Below are 19,394 nucleotides of genomic sequence, written 5' to 3'. Positions count from 1 at the left end.
TGTTATGCAATAATTTTCTAGGGTTGTATATAAGTTGCTTATCTATTTACTCAGCTTGGAACAACAACAAAAAGATTTATCTAAGACTAATATTTTTCCAACAGATAGTATATGTAGATTAATCTGAGGGTCACTCTCTTTCTTCAGTGCTCCTCTAGTCCCAGAATTATGGTCAAATACAATCTATAATTATTATTGTATTGTTCCAACCAGTCAATCCTAAAGGAAATCAGTCCTGAATATTCACTGGAAGGACTGATGCTGAAACTCCAATCCTTTGGCCACCTGATGTGAAGAGCTGACTCATCGGAAAAGACCCTGATGCTGGGAAAGATTGAAGGTGGGAGGAGAAGGGGACGACAGAGGATGAGATGGTTGGATGGCATCACTGACTCGATGGATATGAGGTTGAGTAATCTCCGGGAGTTGGTGATGGACCCGGAGGCCTGGTGTGCTGCAGTCCGTGGGGTCACAAAGAGTTGGACATGAATGAATGACTGAACTGAACTGAATAATGTATATATATAATCTTAGCTCAATTCAGTAGTATTTTGTAAGCCTTCCAAGTAGTGAGCATTTGCCCATTGAGAAGGCATTTTGCTGCACCTCATGGGTTGGTTCTCCATCACTCTGAAGTAATGGAGTTCATGAAAAAGAAACTATAAATCCAAGAGTACACTATTGCTTCTTAGTTGAAACCTACACCACTTGGTTTGTGTATATGAATTTCTCAGGATGCGATGCACTTCTGTTAGTCTTTTTCCTACTTCCTTCTTGCCTACTTATTTTCTGAGTTTTACAGACACCAGTTAGGCATCACTTTGGCCACCTTTCAGATCCATACCACTAGAATAAAGAAGTCCTTCCCAGGTGACCTCAAAAGATTACAAACTGTATGCTTCCACTTCTATGACATTTTTGAAAGGGTAAAAATATAGTGATGGAGAAGGGAACAGCGGTTAGGAATTGGGGGACTTCAAATAAATAGCATGATGGAGTTTATGGGACGATGGAAGTGTTCTGTATCTTGATCACAGTGGCAGTTACACAAATTTATGCACATGTTAAAATAGAACTATATACACAAAAAATCAAATTAGTGTATGTTAATTAAAAATAAAATAGAAAAAATGAATAAAAAAAGAGAAGTCTTTCCAGACACTTTTATCCCTGAATCAGAAACAGGAAAACAGTTTCAGTACTATCATCTCAGGTTTTACACCAGCAGATATGGAGGGCTATTGATTACATATTTGGAGATAATTTCACTAGCTTTCATGGGACTTACCCTCTCAGATTGTGAAACCAGGCTGACTGTTAATTCTAAATTTTTTATATGATTATGAATTTTCATTATAGATACACAAATATATAATTGAGGATATATATATCATCCTCAATTTTCTGATGAAGAAACAAGGTCACCAAACGTGGCTACCCCAAGGAAAGACTCAGAGGCAGGAATAGGCTGCCGACCCAGGAGATTTTACTCGAGAGCCTATGCACTTAATCACTGAATTCTCTATTCTTTCCAAATGCTAAATTAAACAATTAGTGACAGATTTTATTTTCTTGGGCTCCAAAATCACTGTGGAATTTTGGACTGCAGTGATGAAACTAAAAGACACTTGCTCCTTAGAAGGAAAGCTATGACAAACCTAGACAGCATATTAAAAACCAAAGACATCACTTTGCTGACAAAGGTCCACATAGTCAAAATTATTGTTTTCCCAGAAGTCATGTACAGGTGTGAGAGTTGGACCATAAAGAAGGCTCAGCACTGAAAAATGGATGCCTTTGAACTGTGGTACTGGAGAAGGCTCTTAAGAGTCCCTTTGGACTGCAAGGAGATCAAACCAATCAATCCTAAAGGAAATCAACTCTGAATATTCATTGGAAGGACTGTTGCTGAAGCTGAGGCTCCAATACTTTGACCACCTGATGCAAAGAGCTGATTCACTGGAAAAGACCCTGATCCTGGGAAAGACTGAAGGCAAAAAAGAGAAGGGGGCGGCAGAGGATGAGGTGGTTAGATAGCATCACTGACTCAACTGACATGAATTTGAGCAAACTCTGGGAGATGGTGAAGAACAGAGGAGCCTGATGTGCTGCAGTCCTTGGGGTCCCAAGGAATCAGACACAACTTAGTGACTGAACAACAAGAAGATAACATTTATTAGCTAACTGATACGTGCCAGGCATCGGGTTGTGCAATTAACAAACATTAATAGATTTAATACTCCCAACTCTATGTGATGAATACTATTATCATTCCCATTTAATAAATTAAAACCAACAGCAATAACAACATTAGGCCTTAGAGATGGGAATAAATTTACCCAGAGTCAGATAACTGGCAGATGAAAAGGTTGGGATTCAAATTCAATCTGACTTCTAAACACAAGCACTCATCTCTTATGCTATAACACCTCTATTTAATAGGTGTAATATGTTGCATATACTCCAGTAAATGTATAGTGTATTTTGCTAAGAAATCTCCTATGTCAAGAATGATCATTTTCTATATTCAACTATAAATTAATCCCTTCTGAGACAAAAATTTTCCTTCATTAAATACAAAAGGTTACAAATTAACCAGAGACATCTGAATACACTTGTGGTAGGGGGTTTAAATTCCATAATTTTTCCTATATGCACCCTGGTAGATAGCTGTGCACTGCATCAAGAGGCTTTCTTACCCTTTGATTTCCTGCAGTGTTTAACCGACAAAGAGTACTGGCAGAAAATCAGACAGAGAAAGAAAAAGAACCTTGGGATATTTGTTCTGTTTTGCAGGCTGGATGAGAAACAAAGGCTCTGCTCAGGCCTTGCAGTGGTAACCTACCCTTATTACTAGGCCACAAGTTTTGTGCTGTTTCGTGTGACTTCGCTATACCCTGTCCACCCTTGTAAATCATTCCTTCCCTAAATTCACTTAAATTACTCATTTTAAGCGTCCCATATCTTTTCTCTGTAGGGCCTGGGCTGATACAGAAGTTATCTATTCTGGTATAGAACAATGCTTTAATATTCTAGAAGAGGATATTTTCCCATTCTATATGAATTCTTAATGTTCATGTAGGGCTTCCCTGGGGCTCAGATGGCAAAGAATCTCCTACAATGCTGGAGACCTGAGTTTGATCCCTGGGTCAAGAAGATGCCCTGGAGAAGAGAATGGCAACCTACTCTAGTATTCTTGCCTGGAGAATTCCATGGACAGAGGAGCCTCATGAGCTACACACTCCCTGGAGTTGCAAGAGTAGGACAGGAATGTTTATATGCCTTTTTAGAAATAGCAACATTGTGTAAGTGTAATTACAAATAAAAAGATAGGTAATGCTACAGCAAACACACTTTCCTCAACTCCTAATGTTGACTTTTCAATCTGAATCTAATAAATCATTCATGACTCAGCTAAATTACAATTTCAATGCAAGATGAATGGAATGCACAAGCAAACCCATGATTACAGTGTATAGAAAGCTATATTGCTCACTTCAGCCATGTCAATTTCATCCTAATTACGATGGAATCTTTAGGCACTTAAAGATTTATATTTGCCTTAAGCATTTATAAGCCCATACTAAATGTGTCTAATACCACTGGGTTTTATAAACAGTCAAAGACAACTAATCACTTATATTTATGAGATAATGTGATGAAATATTTGCAGAGCATCTCCTGGACAGGAAACTGGGGGGCTGAAGTACCTCCAGTGATCACTGGCATTATTTTTCTATTCATGGAAAATGTGTGAGCATTAATAGAGAAATAAATACTCTAAATATTGGAGAGACTATAAATTGATTGACCTAAAGTTAAGATACTCTTTTAAGGACTTTGTATATCAGTTCTGCCTCTAAGAATTTATCCTAAGAAAATAATCACAGATGTACGTAAAGATTTATCTATCCATATATTCACTAAGACAATCAATAATATAAACTCCCATAGGAAGGAATATGCAGTCATTAAAAATTATGTTATGGAAGAACATATGCTGACACGGAATTATTTATAAAATATTCTAGGTGGAAAACAGGTAATAAAATGATATATAAGGTGTTTTTGCTGTCAGCCAAGATGAAGAAAGCTGATTGTAGCCCAACATTCCCACTGACTACAACTAAAGCTCCTAACAAAATACAAAAACCAACTACCTGAAGACTTTGAAAAGTACACATATTAGGTGTATCAGGAGTTAGAGAAAAACTTAAATAAAGACCCATAATGTGTGAGGTTCATGGAGCTTTACTGTCCTTTCTCACCTAGAATTGACCTGAAGGTAAGTTGAATCCTGGAATTATGCAGCAAGCACAGACAGCCAGAACTCCAGGAGAACTGCCTTTTTCCCAGCCAGAGAACTGGGGAAATGACTCTTGTGTGCTGGAGACTTTGAATATTTTTTTTTCACCTTTTATTTCACTCTCAGCTTTGCTATGAAGCCAGGCCCCAGATAGAGAGCTTCACTGGCAACAGCACAGGTACCTGAAACCCCAAGAAAAGCCCATCTTTCCAGCCAGAGGAACTGGGAAAAGACCTTCTTACAAAGGGTTCTCCTGCCGCTTGTCCATAAGAAAGCTCCAATTGTGTAGGCTGCAAAACGGCATGGGAGGCTAAAATTCTGAGAGGACGCCATCCTTCTGACCAGAGGAACCAAGAAAAAGAGCATGTGAGAGTTTTAGAGCATGGGAGAAATCATGGAGAGAAGACACATGAAAAGAAGCAATTCCTAAGTTTGTGTTATGTCCTGGACCTGACCAGAACAAACCTCAAGAGGCTCAGCAGAGGTGTCGAGACATAAACTACCATAGAAACCATTAAACTAGTTCTAGACTAACTCCTGGGTGGTATAAGCCCCAGTAAGATCCAAAACTCCTGGCAGAGTATTTGAAATTACAGCTGACATCAGAAACCACTATGAGACAGAATATGAAGTTTGCACCTAAATTGACTGATTGCCTCCTAAACAATCAAACAGAAAACCATTTTCCAAAGGACATTAATCTGATCAAAATTCAAGGAAAAAGACAATTAACAAATACTTATTCCAGGTTGGCAGAGATGTTGGAATTATCACACAAGGACTTTAGAGCAGCTCTTCAACAATCCTGAATAAGGTAAAGGTGAACATTGTTTAAAAGGATAAAAGAGAGAGATACTTAATTGAGAAGCAGAAGCTATGAAGAAAAGCAGAAATTTTAGAGCTGAAAGAGACAAAAGTTGAAATTTTAAAACTCACTGGATGTTTTTAATAGCAGAATGTAGATAACAAAGGAAATAGTCACTGAATTAGGAGATAAATCAATAGAAATCACAGAACCTAAAGAACAGAGAGGAAAAAAAGACTGGAGAAAAAAAATCCCAAGTCCTCAGAAACTTGTGGGACAATAATCAAAAGGTATGATCTTCATATCAGTGGAGTCTGAGAAGAAGAGATAAAAGAGACAGATGGATGCAGAAAGAATATTTGAAGAAATAATGACTGAAAACTTTTCAAACTGTGTTAAAGATCGTAGATTCAAGAGGTTCAGTTTAGTTCAGTCGCTCAGTCCTGTCTGACTCTCTGCGACCCCATGAACCACAGCACGCCAGGCCTCCCTGTCCATCACCAACTCCCGGAGTTCACCAAACCCATGTCCATTGAATCAGTGATGCCATCCAAACATCTCATCCTCTGTCGTCCCCTTCTCCTGCCCTCAATCTTTCCCAGCATCAGAGTCTTTTCCAATGAGTCAATTCTTCGCATCAGGTGGCCAAAGTATTGGAGTTTCAGTTTCAACATCAGTCCTTCCAATGAACACTAAGGACTGATCTCCTTTAGGATGGACTGGTTGGATCTCCTTGCAGTCCAAGGGACTCTCAAGAGTCTTCTCCAACACCACAGTTCAAAAGCATCAATTCTTCGGCGCTCAGCCTTCTTCACAGTCCAACTCTCACATCCATCCATGACCACAGGAAAAACCATAGCCTTGACTAGACAGACCTTTGTTGGCAATGTAATGTCTCTGCTTTTGAATATGCTATCTAGGTTGGTCATAACTTTCCTTCCAAGGAGTAAACATCTTTAATTTCATAGCTGCAGTCATCATCTGCAGTGATTTTGGAGACCAAAACAAGAAAGTCAGCCACTGTTTCCCCATCTATTTGCCATGATGGGACCAGATGCCATGATCTTAGTTTTCTGAATGTTGAGCTTTAAACCAACTTCTTCACTTTCCTCTTTCACTTTCATCAAGAGGTTCTTTAGCAAATTCTTAACAGGGTAAACTCATAAAAACATGGCCAGACACATCATAATCAAACTGTTGAAAATTAAAGACAAAGGGAAAAAACTTCAAGCAAGCCAGAGGAAAATAACACATTACATTCAAGGGAGCAATGGTTTGGATGACTGCAGACTTCGCATCAGAAATCACAGAAGCCAGATGACAGTGGCACAACATCTTTCAAGTGATAAAAGATTAAACAGAAATTTATACGCAGTGAAAATATCTCTCGGGACTGAAAACAAAATTAGGAGGAACTCTCTGATTAAGGAAAATTAAAATATATAATTTGTTCCCAGTAGAACCAATATTAAGGAAATACTAAAAAAAAAATTCTCAGGCTTACAGGAAATGATATCAGATGGAAATGTGGACACAAGGGCTGAAAGAAGAACAACAGAAATGGTAAATATCTGGGTCAAGAAATAGACTATTTTACTCAACCAAGTTATTTAAAACGTTTGACTTGAGAGCAAAACTTAACCACTGTCTGTGGATTTCTCAAGTTATGTGGGTGTACTTAATATGACAACTAAGTGGGGTGAGTGAAGCAATAAGGTTGGAATGTTTTAATTGAAATGGTAGACTATTCACTCTAGAATATGTAAAGTAAGTTGTGTATTCAGTAATCCAAAGAACAGCAACTATAATAATACAAAGAGATGATCCAAATAGCCAATAGTGAAATTAAAATGAATATTAAAAAATAAACTAGTAGAAGGCAGGAAATGGGGAATGAGGGAACAAAAAAAAAAGGTCAGAAAAAGAAAATAATAAATGGCAGACCTAAATCTAACCATTTCAATAATTAAATGTACACGGTATCTACTAAAGTATAGAGATTATCGAATTAAATTTAAAAATAAGACTCAATATGTTGTCAACAAAACAATCCACTTTAAATATGTCACTATAGATAAAAAAGTAAAAGGATGAAAAAATATACAATCCAACATTTATCAAAAGAAAACTGGAAAAGTTATGATAGTATCAGGCAAAGCAAAGAAAAATTATCAAGGAAAAAGAATATTTATAATCATGAAACAAATAATTCATCAAGATATACAGCATTCCTAAATGCGTATGTACTTAACAAAATATATGCCCCAAAATATGTGAAGTAAAACTGAAACAAGAAGTAGACAAACCCACAATTATACTCAGAGACTTCAAGGTTCCTCTCTCAGTTAATAAGAGAGTAGTCAGACAGAAAATCAGCAAGATATAGGGGACCCAATCAACATTATTCACTAACTTAATGTAACTGACATTCAAGTGTACATGGAATATTTAACATGACAGTCCATACTCAAGGCCATAAAAACAAACAACAAATTTTAAAAGAAGTGAACTTATGCAGAAAATGATTTCTGATCAGAATGAAATTAAACTAGAAAAATGACAGAAACATATCTGAGATATAGCCAAAAATGTATAAATTAAACACCACATGTTTCAATAACCCATTGTGAAATAGAAAGACTCTGGTAAGGGCAAGGGGTGTACAGGAAACCTCCCTACATTGCGTCAATTTTGCTGTGAACCTAAAACTGCTCTAAAAAAATGAAGTCTTCATAATTTTTTGAATTTCAAAGGAGATATTAAAATATTTTTAAATGAATGACAATGAAAATAAAGTATATTAAAATTTGTAACATGAAACTAAAGCAGTATTAAATATTATAAAAGAAAAAAGAACTCAATTTAATAAACCTGTTTCCACATTAGAAAACTAATAAAAGAAGAACCAATTAAACCCAATACAAACAGAAGGGAGAAAGTAATAAAGTTTAAATGCAGAAATCAATGAAACTGAGAAAAAGAAAAACAATAGGACAAAGCCAGTGAAACCAACAGCTGACCTCTGAAAAAATAAACAAAACTGAGAAGTCCTTAGCCATACTAAAGAAGAAAAAAGATGCAGATTCCCAATGACAGGAATGAACTTTGGTTATCACTACAGACCCTAAAGACAATGAAAGAAAAGGAGAGAATCTTGACATTAGATGAAATGAATCAATTCCCTGAAAGATATAAACTACCACATCTCAAAAGAAAAGAAATAACCTGAATAATCCTATGTCTTGAAATCAACCAAATTGAATTTTCAACCAAGGAAACTCCAGGCTCAGTGATTTTCTCTTGTAAATTCTATCACAAATTTCAGGAGGAAGTAATAGCAAATTTACTCCGTCTTCTTCCAGAACATCAAGAAGGAATAAGGCTACACCATTACAATACTATCAAAGCCAGGCCAAAAAAAAAAAAACACCCCCAAAACTACAAATATTCCTCTTTAACAGAGAGGTAAAATCAACAAAATGCTAGCAAATTGCCATTTTCTTCTCCAGGGATAAAAAGGACACTATACCACAATCAAGTACATTCACTCTGGGAAAGCAGGATCAACTTAATATCCAAAAATCAATCAATGTTAAGAGGAAAAAAGTCATATGAACATATCAATAGATGCAGTTAAAGTCACATGACAAAATTCAACATCCATTTATGATATTTTTTAAAAAAGCTTCTCAGTAAACAAGAAATAGGAATTGTGCTCAAAGTGATAAAGAGGGTATGCAAAAAATCTATAGCTAATATTATACTTAAGTGCAAAAAAAGTCCCCCTAAAAGTGAAATGACAAGACTATCCACTCTCAACGCATATTATGAATATCATATTAGAAGTCTTAAACAAGACAATAAGACATGAAAAAGAAATAAAAGGCATGATGATTAGAAAGGAAGAAAACTGTCTCTATTACCAGATGATATGACTGTCTACATTAAAAAAAAAAAATCCATGAAATTCACAACAAAGCTCATAGAATGAATAAGTGAGTTAGCAAAGTCACAGGATATAAGGTCAGTATGTAAAAATCAATTATATCTCTATATACTAACAATAAACAACCAGAAAGTAAAATTTAACAAAAGAATACTATTTGTTTCACTAAAGAGGATATACACATGGCAAGTAAGACAGGAAAAGATGTTCAAGATTATTAGGCACTTGAGAAATGCAAATTATAACCACAATGAGAGGGCACTACACATCAGTTAAAATGGCCAAGATTTCAAAATAGTGACACCACCACGTAACTGTCAACATGAGGGGAAAATGTATCACTTGTATGTTGCTGGTGGAAATGTAAACTGGTATAGCCATTCTGTGGCCCTAGATAGTTTCTTTTAAAACTAAAATTGCAATCATGATAAAACCCAGAAATTGCCCTCTTGGACATGTATGCCAGAGAAATAAAAACTTATGTTCACATAAAAACCTATACATGAGTATTCATAGCAGCTTTATACATAATAGCTCAAAAGCAGAAACAAGCCAGATTACTTTCAACGGCTGAATGATTAAACAAAGTGTGGTGCATCCATACCATGACAAACTCATGGTAAGGTGAAAATACTGCCTTAGCTGAAAAAGCATTTAATATGCACAACTTACCAAACACCATAGCTGAGCCTAACCTGCCTTAAACGTGCTCAGAATACTTACATTAGCCTACAGTTGGGAAAAACAGTCTAATCCAAAGCTTAATTTAAAATAAAGTGTTGAATGTCTCATGCAGTTTATTGAATAATCTACTGAAAGTGAAAAACCGAATGGATACAGAATGGTTTTAAGTGTATCAGTTGTTTGCCTTCCTGACCCCATGGCTGCCTGGGAGCTGAGGCTTGCATCTCAAGAGCATATCATACTGCATATCACATGCTTCTAAACAAAGCAAGGGTCGGCAGAGTAAAGCTTCTTGCCCTGGCTTCTGCTGTCAATGCACAGTGTAGATAGATGTAAATGCTGGTTTCCTGACTCTGCTCCTAGATGTTAACTACCTGCGTCCTGTCCCAACCAACACTCTGAGCCCCTTGAGCTTGCTCGTATTTCCAAGCGGCCTCACAACCAGAATGGCGGGGTTCTCATCCAGAATGACAGGGTTCACTCTGGTGACATCCACCTCTGTATGAGAGTGTTCCTTTTCTTTTTTCCCTTCTGCTTAAGCAAAGGAAGCTGCTAGAGGACAGTCTGAGCCCTTGATCATCCATAACTGCTCACTTATAAGTAAAATGAGGGCTTCCTTTGCGGCTCAAGTGGTAAAGAATCAGCCAACAATGCGGGAGACCTGGGTTCGATCCCTGGGTTGGGAAGATCCCTTGGAGAAGGGAACAGCTACCCACTCCTGTATTCTGGCCTGGAGAATACCATGGACTGTATTGTCCATAGGGTCGCAAAGAGTTGGACACCACCACTGAGCAACTTTCAATGAATGTGTAATGCTTTCATACCATCAAAAAACTATAAAGTTGAACCAATGTAAATCGGGGACTGCCTCTACTAACAAAATGTAAAGATAGCCCCAGATAGCAAGAAAATGTTTGCAAATCACACATTTGACAAAGAACTTCTATTTAGCATACACAAAAACTCTGTAAGCTTAACAATAATAAAACAATCTTTTCTTAAAATGGGCAAAAGATTTGAACAAGTACCTGGAAAGAAGATATATATATATGATAAGGATGTACAAGAAAAGAGGCTTAACATCATTAGTCATGAGGGAGATGCAAATTAAATAACACTGTACACCAATTAGAACAGCTGAAGTAGAAGACACTTGACAATGCCCACAGACGAGGACACAGAGCAACTGAAACTCTCATAAATTGCCAAAGGCAGTGCCACGTGACGTAATCACTCTGGAAAACAGTTTGGTGGTTTCTTATCAGGCTAAAGATATAATTGCTATATAACCGAGTGATTCCACTCCCAGAAAAAATGAAAGCTCATGTTCATACAAAACTTGTGCAAATATTTATAGCAGCTTTTCTTACAATCACCCCAAACTAGAAAAAAACTCAGATGCACTTCAGTTTATCAGTGAATCAACAAAGCAATATATCAATGCCATAAAATACTACTCAGCATTAAAATGGAACAAACTGTGGATATACACAGCAATGTGAATGAATCTGAAATGCATTATGCTAAATGAAAAGAGTCAGATTCAAAGACTATATACCATATGCTTTATATATATGTATTTCTAGAAAAAGCAAAACTATTAGCATAGAAAACAAACCTGTGGTTGTTAAGATTCAGGGGGAGGGTTTGACTATAAGGGAATATCACAGGAAAATATTCTAATATTTTTAAGTGATTGTGGTAGCAGCTACGTGATTCCCAGGTGGCTCAACAGTGAAGAATCCACCTGCCGAGGCAGGAGCCACAGGAGATATGGTTTCGACCTCTGGGTTGGGAAGATTCCCCGGAAGAGGAAATGGCAACCCACTCCAGTATTCTTGCTGGGATAATCCCATAGACAGAGGAGCCTGGTGAGCTACAGTCCATGGGGTCCCAAAGAGTTGGACACGACTGAGCATGCGTGTAGGCTGTGGAATTCTATGCAACAGAATTGTACAAATTTTCTGGAATGCTATGTGTTGATCTGAAATTAAACTGCTAAGTTATAACACATCCTGAGAGATCTAAATATAAAGTCAACACGAAGGGGCTAAACCATTATCTCAGCGATTTTTTAGAATTTCATGCTTCTAAAGCATTGTCTTGAACACATGCCATTTGCTCAAGATTCAAAATGACAGTATTCTTGCCACCTGGTGAATTCTAGCAATTTCTCTGATGATTCTCCATTAACCTATTTGATCCAGCCTACCGAAGCAACATCCCATACCTTGCTGCCCTCCATGATGGATCTGCTCCAGGGGTTTTCTCATGTGCATAGAGAGAGCCCTGTACTCAGTCCTCTGGCAGGACTACCGGGCAGAGGAGACAGGGGCCCTTTAACTGTCTAGCCACAGACTGCTAGACACAAAGCAAGCTATGTCGTTATGGAATCCTAAGCAGTAAGATTTTTCCAAGTGTGCTTGGATCACGGGGACATCTGATTCAATATGGAAAACTGTACTATTGTTCACACTTCCACAGAAACATGTGATATTTCAGGGGAACACAGAAACAAATGAAAGCCTCAAGAGCAGCTACCAATTTTGCTAAATGTTATACCAGACACAGGGAATGGCAGAGATGGGAAAAGAAGTGACCTCAGCATGGTCAGATGACTCTGTAATTTCAATAACATTTGCAACTAAGAAAGGGAATGAGTGATTATATCATCAACTATTTCCCCAACTCTGACAAATCCAGGCCCCTATTTTATGCTTGATCCAAAAGAAACACTTTCAAAGAGAGGGAAGAGAACTCTGTGCAAAGTATCCTACTCAAAATTCTTCCCCCAGGTTAGGAAAAAGCATTATTTAATCCTTGAAGTTTATATGCATTTAGGGTCAAGTCTGATTGCACTGAAAAAAAAAAAAAAAGTTGCAGTTTCACAATATTGAACACAACAAACCTGTCTAATTTTGTTCAGACTACTCAGTGAACTACTGGCCTTCACATGGCACTATGTGGTTTTGACTGGCAAAGCTAAATATCATAGTTACATAATGGTATATAGACTCTCCTCTCAAGATATTTTATTTCCTATTTGAAATTAAGCCATGGACTAGAATCAAGAATATTTTCTTACAAGTATATAAGAAAATGTAAGACAAACTCAAATGCATCCTTTAGGATACTTACACTGCTCATTCTCCCTTTTAAATATTTTTAAAGGTCAAAAATTCTTAGCATGCCTAAAAGAAAAAAATGTATCCTCCAGGTATACTTGACCATTTCCTGTTCTTTGAACACCCCAAGCTTTTCCACATCTGAACTCTTATTTATCCTGCTTCCTCTGTGGTTTTCTTAAATTCTTTTACAAAACAGATTTAGATAACAAAAATAAGTATCCAGATTGTATTACCTTAAACCTCTGCAAAAATGCCTTCACCCAGTCAAAACAGAAGACCATGCCTTTGGCTTTCATAAAATCATAATATAAAAAAAAACTATAAGAATATTTCCATAGATAATCTGCTGGAAAATAATCAAAGGCATTATCTGCTATGCTACCCAAGGTCATTTATATGACTAGCTGAGTGGTAAAGAACCTTGCAAAGTCAGTTGTCTGGAAAGAATTGTATTTTTCCTGATAAACTGTTATGCTTCCTTTATTCCAACAGTAGAGACAATGCAATCAAACGTGTATTCTTTTTCGCTTGGTTTCCCTGAAGATTAGCCAAATTTGTTTCTCAGCTGCAATGAACAGCCTACCCTTGGTGCCAAATACATATTTTTCTCTTTCACTTAAAGTTGTCATTTTTTTTACAACATCGTTTTAACCATGTCACAATAAAAGTGACATAATTAAATATATTTTGAAGTATGCTTAATGGTTTTAAATACAGTAGGCAGAATTAATATATGAAGGCTGTTTTCTACAAGCTATTCCATAGTAAATGACAAAACAGAAACAGTGTGGCCTAGAGCAGTATTTTTCAAACTGGAATGTGCAAAAAAATCACAGAATGATATTATTAACAGGTAAATGCTTATTCAGAAAGTCTGGGGCAGAGCCAAAGGTTCCACATTTCTAGGAGGCTCCCAGATGAGATCACTTCTGGTCCTCAGACCACACTTTGAGGAGGTAGGGCCTCACCAACATTCTGCCTGTGCATGAATGGAAAGTCAGCACAGGAGAAATAATGAATATAATGGAGCCCTAAGACATGACAGGGCTTCCCAGGTGGTTCAGTGAGAAAGAATCCACCTGCCACTGCAACAGATGCAGGAGGTATGGGTTTGATCCCTAGATCAGGTGGATCCCCTGGAGTAGGAAATGGCAAGCCCACTTCAGTATTCTTAGTCCACGGGGTCAAAAAGAGTTGGACACAACTGAGCATGCACACACGCAAGACATGATAACCCTCGAAACGGTGAGAACCACGAACTAGAGCAAATGGGACCAGATCATCATATTTCTGTTTCAATTTTTAAAAATCAAAGCATCTTAAATCCCGTCTATAATAATTTTTTATAACAAATGTCCAGTTCATGTTTTTCAGAGAAGTTGATTCTCATTCATGGTTTAGACATTCTATCATATAGAGCTCAGTAAAATTCTGATTGATATATTTCCAAAAATCCACAGTATTTTGAATGGTTATAGGAGGACACACAAGGAAAGAATACTTACTGAACACATGGAAAGATGCTATCTATTCAAATGTTTACTAAACCCCCACTGTATTCCAGTACTACTCTTAGGCCTCAACATTCAGTCTGTTTTTTCTTTTATTTATGTTGGTTTGATTCTGATTCTTCATTTCTATCACGTTGAGGGTCAATTATTACATAACTTGGGAAATTACTTGATTAGTGAATAAGTGAATGAATCTACATCATTTGAAGAAAATTCTTCACCAGTAATACTGGTTAAGAAAATATTTGAACAGTAGTCAGTTCAATATTTTTTTCTTTCCAGTTTATTTCCAGTTAAGAGTATTCCTTCTGGCATGGCATGCTGCACAATGATAATTTCTAAAATACTTCACAGTAAAGAAAAGGCCTAGTTTTTCTGAAGCTATTCCACTTTCATAGATTCTTACATTGCCTGTTGTCACATGTATGTCTTCCCAGCGCAGTCTCACAGATGCAGAAGGGGAAAACCTGTATTTTGGCTAAAACTAAAATTAACCAATTGTCTAATATACATAAAGAACTACCTACGTCACTATCTTATTGCCTAAGTACAATAACGCTTAAGGTTTTTTTTTAGGTCACAGGCTTTAGAGCCAAGTGTACAAGCTTTCTATTGCTGCTGCAACAAATTACCATAAGTTTAGTGGTTTAAATGCAGATTTATTATTTCATGGTTTATTATTTTATGATTCTAGAGGTCAGAAGTCCAAAATGGGTTTCACATGACTAAAATCAGGGTGTCAGCAGAACTGTGTTTCTTCTGGAGTCTCTGGGAGAGGGGTTATTTCCTTGCCCTTTACAGCCTGTAGACACCTCCCACATTCCTTGGCTCTTGGCCCCTTCCTTCACCTTCAAAGCCAGCAATGTTGTATCTCTCTGTGACTTTCTTCCACTGTCCCATATTCCTCCAACTCATTCGTCTCTTCTGCCTCCCTTCACTTTTAAGAAACCTTGCAGTAACGTAGATAAACTGCAATAAACTGTAGATAAACCTCTCTCTTTGAAGGTCAGTTGATTAGCAATCTTAATTCCTTTGCCATGTAACCTCACATATTTACAGGCTCCAAGGATCAGGATGCAGACTTTTTTTTTGGAGGGGGGGTGGTCTATTATTCTGCCTGTCATGCCAAGTGTTCCATTTCCATTTACTAACTTAAATTTTCCTGAGGCACGTTTAGTTTTCTCACTGTTCTTTGATTCTAGGAAATGAAGCTCTTAGGGAAAAAAAATAGAATAAGATTACTGATAGCAATAACTTGCATTTCAGTTTTTAGCCATGAGCTCCGATTCTTTTGGGATGACTCTCATACTCAAAGAAAGATACAGATATGGCTGGAATGGCCACTGCAGCATAACCATATTATCCTGGATCCATGTTGCCTGAAATTTCTGAGCTACATTTTGGTAAACTGATGCCACGGATCACAGAATCAGAGTGTGACCACCAGGATAAATGTCTTGATTCTCTGTGATCTAAGTTGCCTACTAAGCTGCCTACAAAAAGGGCCTTTTCCTTGAAGTTTTAAGAAACTAAATCTTCTTTCAGAATTGCTCTAATGGGTTTAGAACCATTAAAAATGTCCAAAGCACTGAAGTAATAGCGTTTATTATTTTCTGAAACACACAAAAAATGAGAAATTAAATGAGTCAATTATAGTAGCCTAATCTTTTCATGCCATTACTAGGGATTGACAGGATGGTTGTTTAAACAGCTGTACAATGCTTATGCGCCAAAGACTCTAAATCTCTAATAACAAAAAGAGTAACACTTTGCAAGAGTGTTTCTTTGAATATATTCTAGACTGTACTTTCTCACAGGAACTCTCGACGAAGGATTTATTATATTTCAATCCAAAGCCACAGAGATAGAGTTTGAATGATTGGCTGAAGGCCCTATGCAAACTGAATCTAAATGTGAAACAAAGTAAAAGCTTCAAATTTGAATTCATGGCCTAAATTCTGATAGACAAAAGCATGTTTGTGGTGATTATCATTATTTAAAACAGGCAGGTCCAATCGCCAAATGCTAAAATACAAATTGTATGACAGTTTAAGCAGTCAGATGGGCTCTATTAAAGTTTGATGTCACACAAAGGTTATGAGAGATATATTGTTTCCTGTGAGTCTTCTTCTGTAACACACAGTAAGCCATGCCAGTGTGAGAAGTTGTCATCTCTTGCATGGGTTAATGACACCCTCAATATCTCCCCCTCTCACCTGCTGATGCTCTCTCCTATGTCCTCAAAATTACATCTAATACTTCTGAGAACTGTTCACAGCTCCTATGGTTCTGGTGGGATTTTCATCAGTGCATCAACTCAATGCAGTTCCTTGGGCCAGCTCTAAGCAAGATCAAGAACAGGATAAGGTAGTGATCCGACAGATTTTCTTCATATAGCCAGTAAAAAAGAATTCTGAAATTCTATGCACATATTTCTCAATAACATCTAAATGTTTAAACATCTAAATAACCTAAGTTTGCACAGTTGAAAGGGGACATGATTTCTAATGCTCTGATCCATATTTATTAGAATCTCAGGACTACAGGTTTCACTGAGTCTATGGAAGATTAGAAAAGGTAGAGCCCGTGGATGAACTAATCAACCCAAGATGACTTTCTGTCAAGACAAGTCTGACTTCGTTTTTCAAGCAAATATGAAGATAGTTCTAGTGACACCAGTCCATCTTCTGAAAGCTAAAAGGAACAGATAAATACAGCACAGAGCCTTGTCACATGCTTGAGTCTTGGATGAATGGGGCAGAAGAAAGGAGAACTGGCAGGCAATAGCCATGTTCAGAGGCAGATCCGTTTCAAGAAAGACCTGGAAGTTGAGGAACTGAAAATTGAAACCCCTGAAACACTATGTCCTGGGCAGTCTTGGTGCCCAATTTGGAGAGTGCCGAGAAAAAAATGACTTTAATTCCTCTCAGAACATATCTAACAAGATACAGATTTAAAATGGCATTTCTACACAAAACTCCCACTGACTGCACTTCTTTGAAGGATCCTCAGCCTTTGGAAGTATCTCAAAACAGTTATCAAGTTCTCTTCATCAAAATGAAGGGTCAACAATAAGAGATTACAATCTCGTTTGTGCAGCGAACCTCGTGTAGCGGTAATTCTGGCGACCGGTTTACTGGGTTCTACATTTTCTCTAGTCCCTAGAACTTCTCGCTTTTGTTTTCTCTGTTCGTACTTGACCATCTTTTACTGTGTGTTTGAGCTCGTCTTAATCACCTATCACCTTGAAGTTCCTAGGTTCCACCCCATGTCCTTATTGAGTCTTATGCTCAGGCTGATTCTCTGGCCCTTTTAGTGCCAGAAGTGGTAAGCTGTCGAAAAGAAAGGGAACAAAATACAACTTCCAAGGCCATGATGTTGTGCCAACAGAGGAGTTGCTTATGCAAACTACTGTGAACTTTTACACGGTAAGATAGGGAGAAGTGTAGCGTCACAATGAGAATACATTTGGAAAATCTTTCTCTTCTAATGTTTCTGAGGACAAAGTTTGGAAGTAAATCAGTGACAAGGGGCAAAAAAACCAGATAAAAGGAAGACAACTTTATTAGGCGATTTCTCTTTTTTCTGAGGAGCTTTCTCTTCTTTGTGAGGAGGACTCTGGTCCTTTCAGAGGAAGCTTCAAGTCATTCGAAGATATCCAGTGTCTTCCAGCTGCTGCAAATTGATCCCACGGTGGGTGCTCTGGAAAGCATCCTGGGGGTCGAATGGGTCTCAGGCCGCTCCTGATCAAGGTCGTCCGATCCATTTGCTAAGAGGAGAATCTTCCCAAGGCACCTCTTAGAAGCAGGTGTGTGTTCCCCTCCAAAGAGCCCACCACCTGGCTGCGACCCATCTGCACTTGTGCCCCAGCTACCAGGCAGCGCTGGGTGCTTCCGAAGGTACTGCTGCGGGGGCAGCGGGGCCTTTGAGACGCAGTCGCTGGGGAAGAAGCGAGGACGCGGCTAGATGCCGGCGGCACGCGCGCAGACGCCGACGCACCCACAAACACACGCGGGTTCAGGGTGCGGGGAGGACGGGGGAGGGGACGGGGGCGGCCTTACCAGATCAATGAACGTCAGGAATTTCCAGCTCCCTCCGTAGGTCTGATGCGAGGGCATTTCGATGGCCTTGTAGTTGCACAGGATAGAGCAGTAGGACAGCAGGATGGCCACCCGCAGCACCTGGCAGGGGACAAGCGCCATGTTCGCCAAAGGCCTGGGCGGCGGGGAGGACGGCGCCGGGCGCGGGCGGGCGCCGTGGGAACCCCGGGCGGGGCGGGGCGGGAGGAGGCGGGGCGCGCCCCGCGGGACCGGCGCGAGCGCGAGCGCGCGGGCGACCGCCCGGGCGGGGCGGCGTGTGCGGGCTCCGGCGGCGGCCGGGTGGGCGGCGTGGCGTCAGCTCTTTCGTCATCTCCGTCATTCTGCTGCTGCCTTCGCCAGCCCTGGAGACCTGGCCGGGGACACCCCCTCGGAGTCCCAGGAGCGGGTGGGCGGCCTCCGAGGGCTTCCGGGGCTCGAGGAGCGCGCATGGGGCTCCGGGAACCGCGGCCCGCAGCGTCTGCCGGGCGAAGACGGAGCGCGGCCCGGGCTGGGCGGGCGCGGGGCCGGGCACCGGGGCCTGGAAACCCGCTCGGAAGGAGGGGACCCCAGTGTGGACCAACGGTCCAGCTCGAGGACTTGCTGGCCGAGTGGCACCGTCGGAGGCGTGCACGTGGGGTGTAAACCGCGCATCCCACCCGCCTCCTGTGACTTGCTTGCGTTCGGACCCAGTTGGAATTTTAGTGTTAGACTACCGTTAATCATTATGAAATTCCCTTGTTAATTCTGTTCCAGCGGGCAGACTGCCCTGCACTTTTCCACTGAAGGTTTATATTAATAAATATCCTGTCGATATATAACAAGACAGACTGGACAAAAAGTTTATAAATAAAATGTTATAAAGCAAGCATTGCCAGACAACAGTTTTATGCATTAAGGGCAAATTATACTGAGTCTGGATGTAAAATTCCTGTATG

At 39.1% G+C, this 19,394-nt stretch overlaps 1 protein-coding gene across 1 annotated transcript in view; it reads right to left on the bottom strand.

Annotated features, from left to right (window-relative positions):
* Window positions 1-18,638, bottom strand: part of AIG1 (androgen induced 1) — a 260,493-nt gene extending 241,855 nt beyond the window's left edge. The window contains exon 1 of the mRNA XM_052645645.1: window positions 18,442-18,638. Within this exon, the coding sequence (XP_052501605.1) occupies window positions 18,442-18,582 (141 nt within the window). The 5' untranslated portion in view covers window positions 18,583-18,638. The remainder of the gene's footprint in view (window positions 1-18,441) is intronic.
* Between the last annotated feature and the right edge of the window lie 756 nt (window positions 18,639-19,394).

Source organism: Budorcas taxicolor, chromosome 9 (genome assembly GCF_023091745.1).
Source record: "Budorcas taxicolor isolate Tak-1 chromosome 9, Takin1.1, whole genome shotgun sequence".
Lineage (NCBI taxonomy): Eukaryota > Metazoa > Chordata > Mammalia > Artiodactyla > Bovidae > Budorcas > Budorcas taxicolor.
The sequence above is the reverse complement of the archived record's forward strand: the minus strand, read 5'-3'. Positions and strand labels throughout refer to the sequence as shown.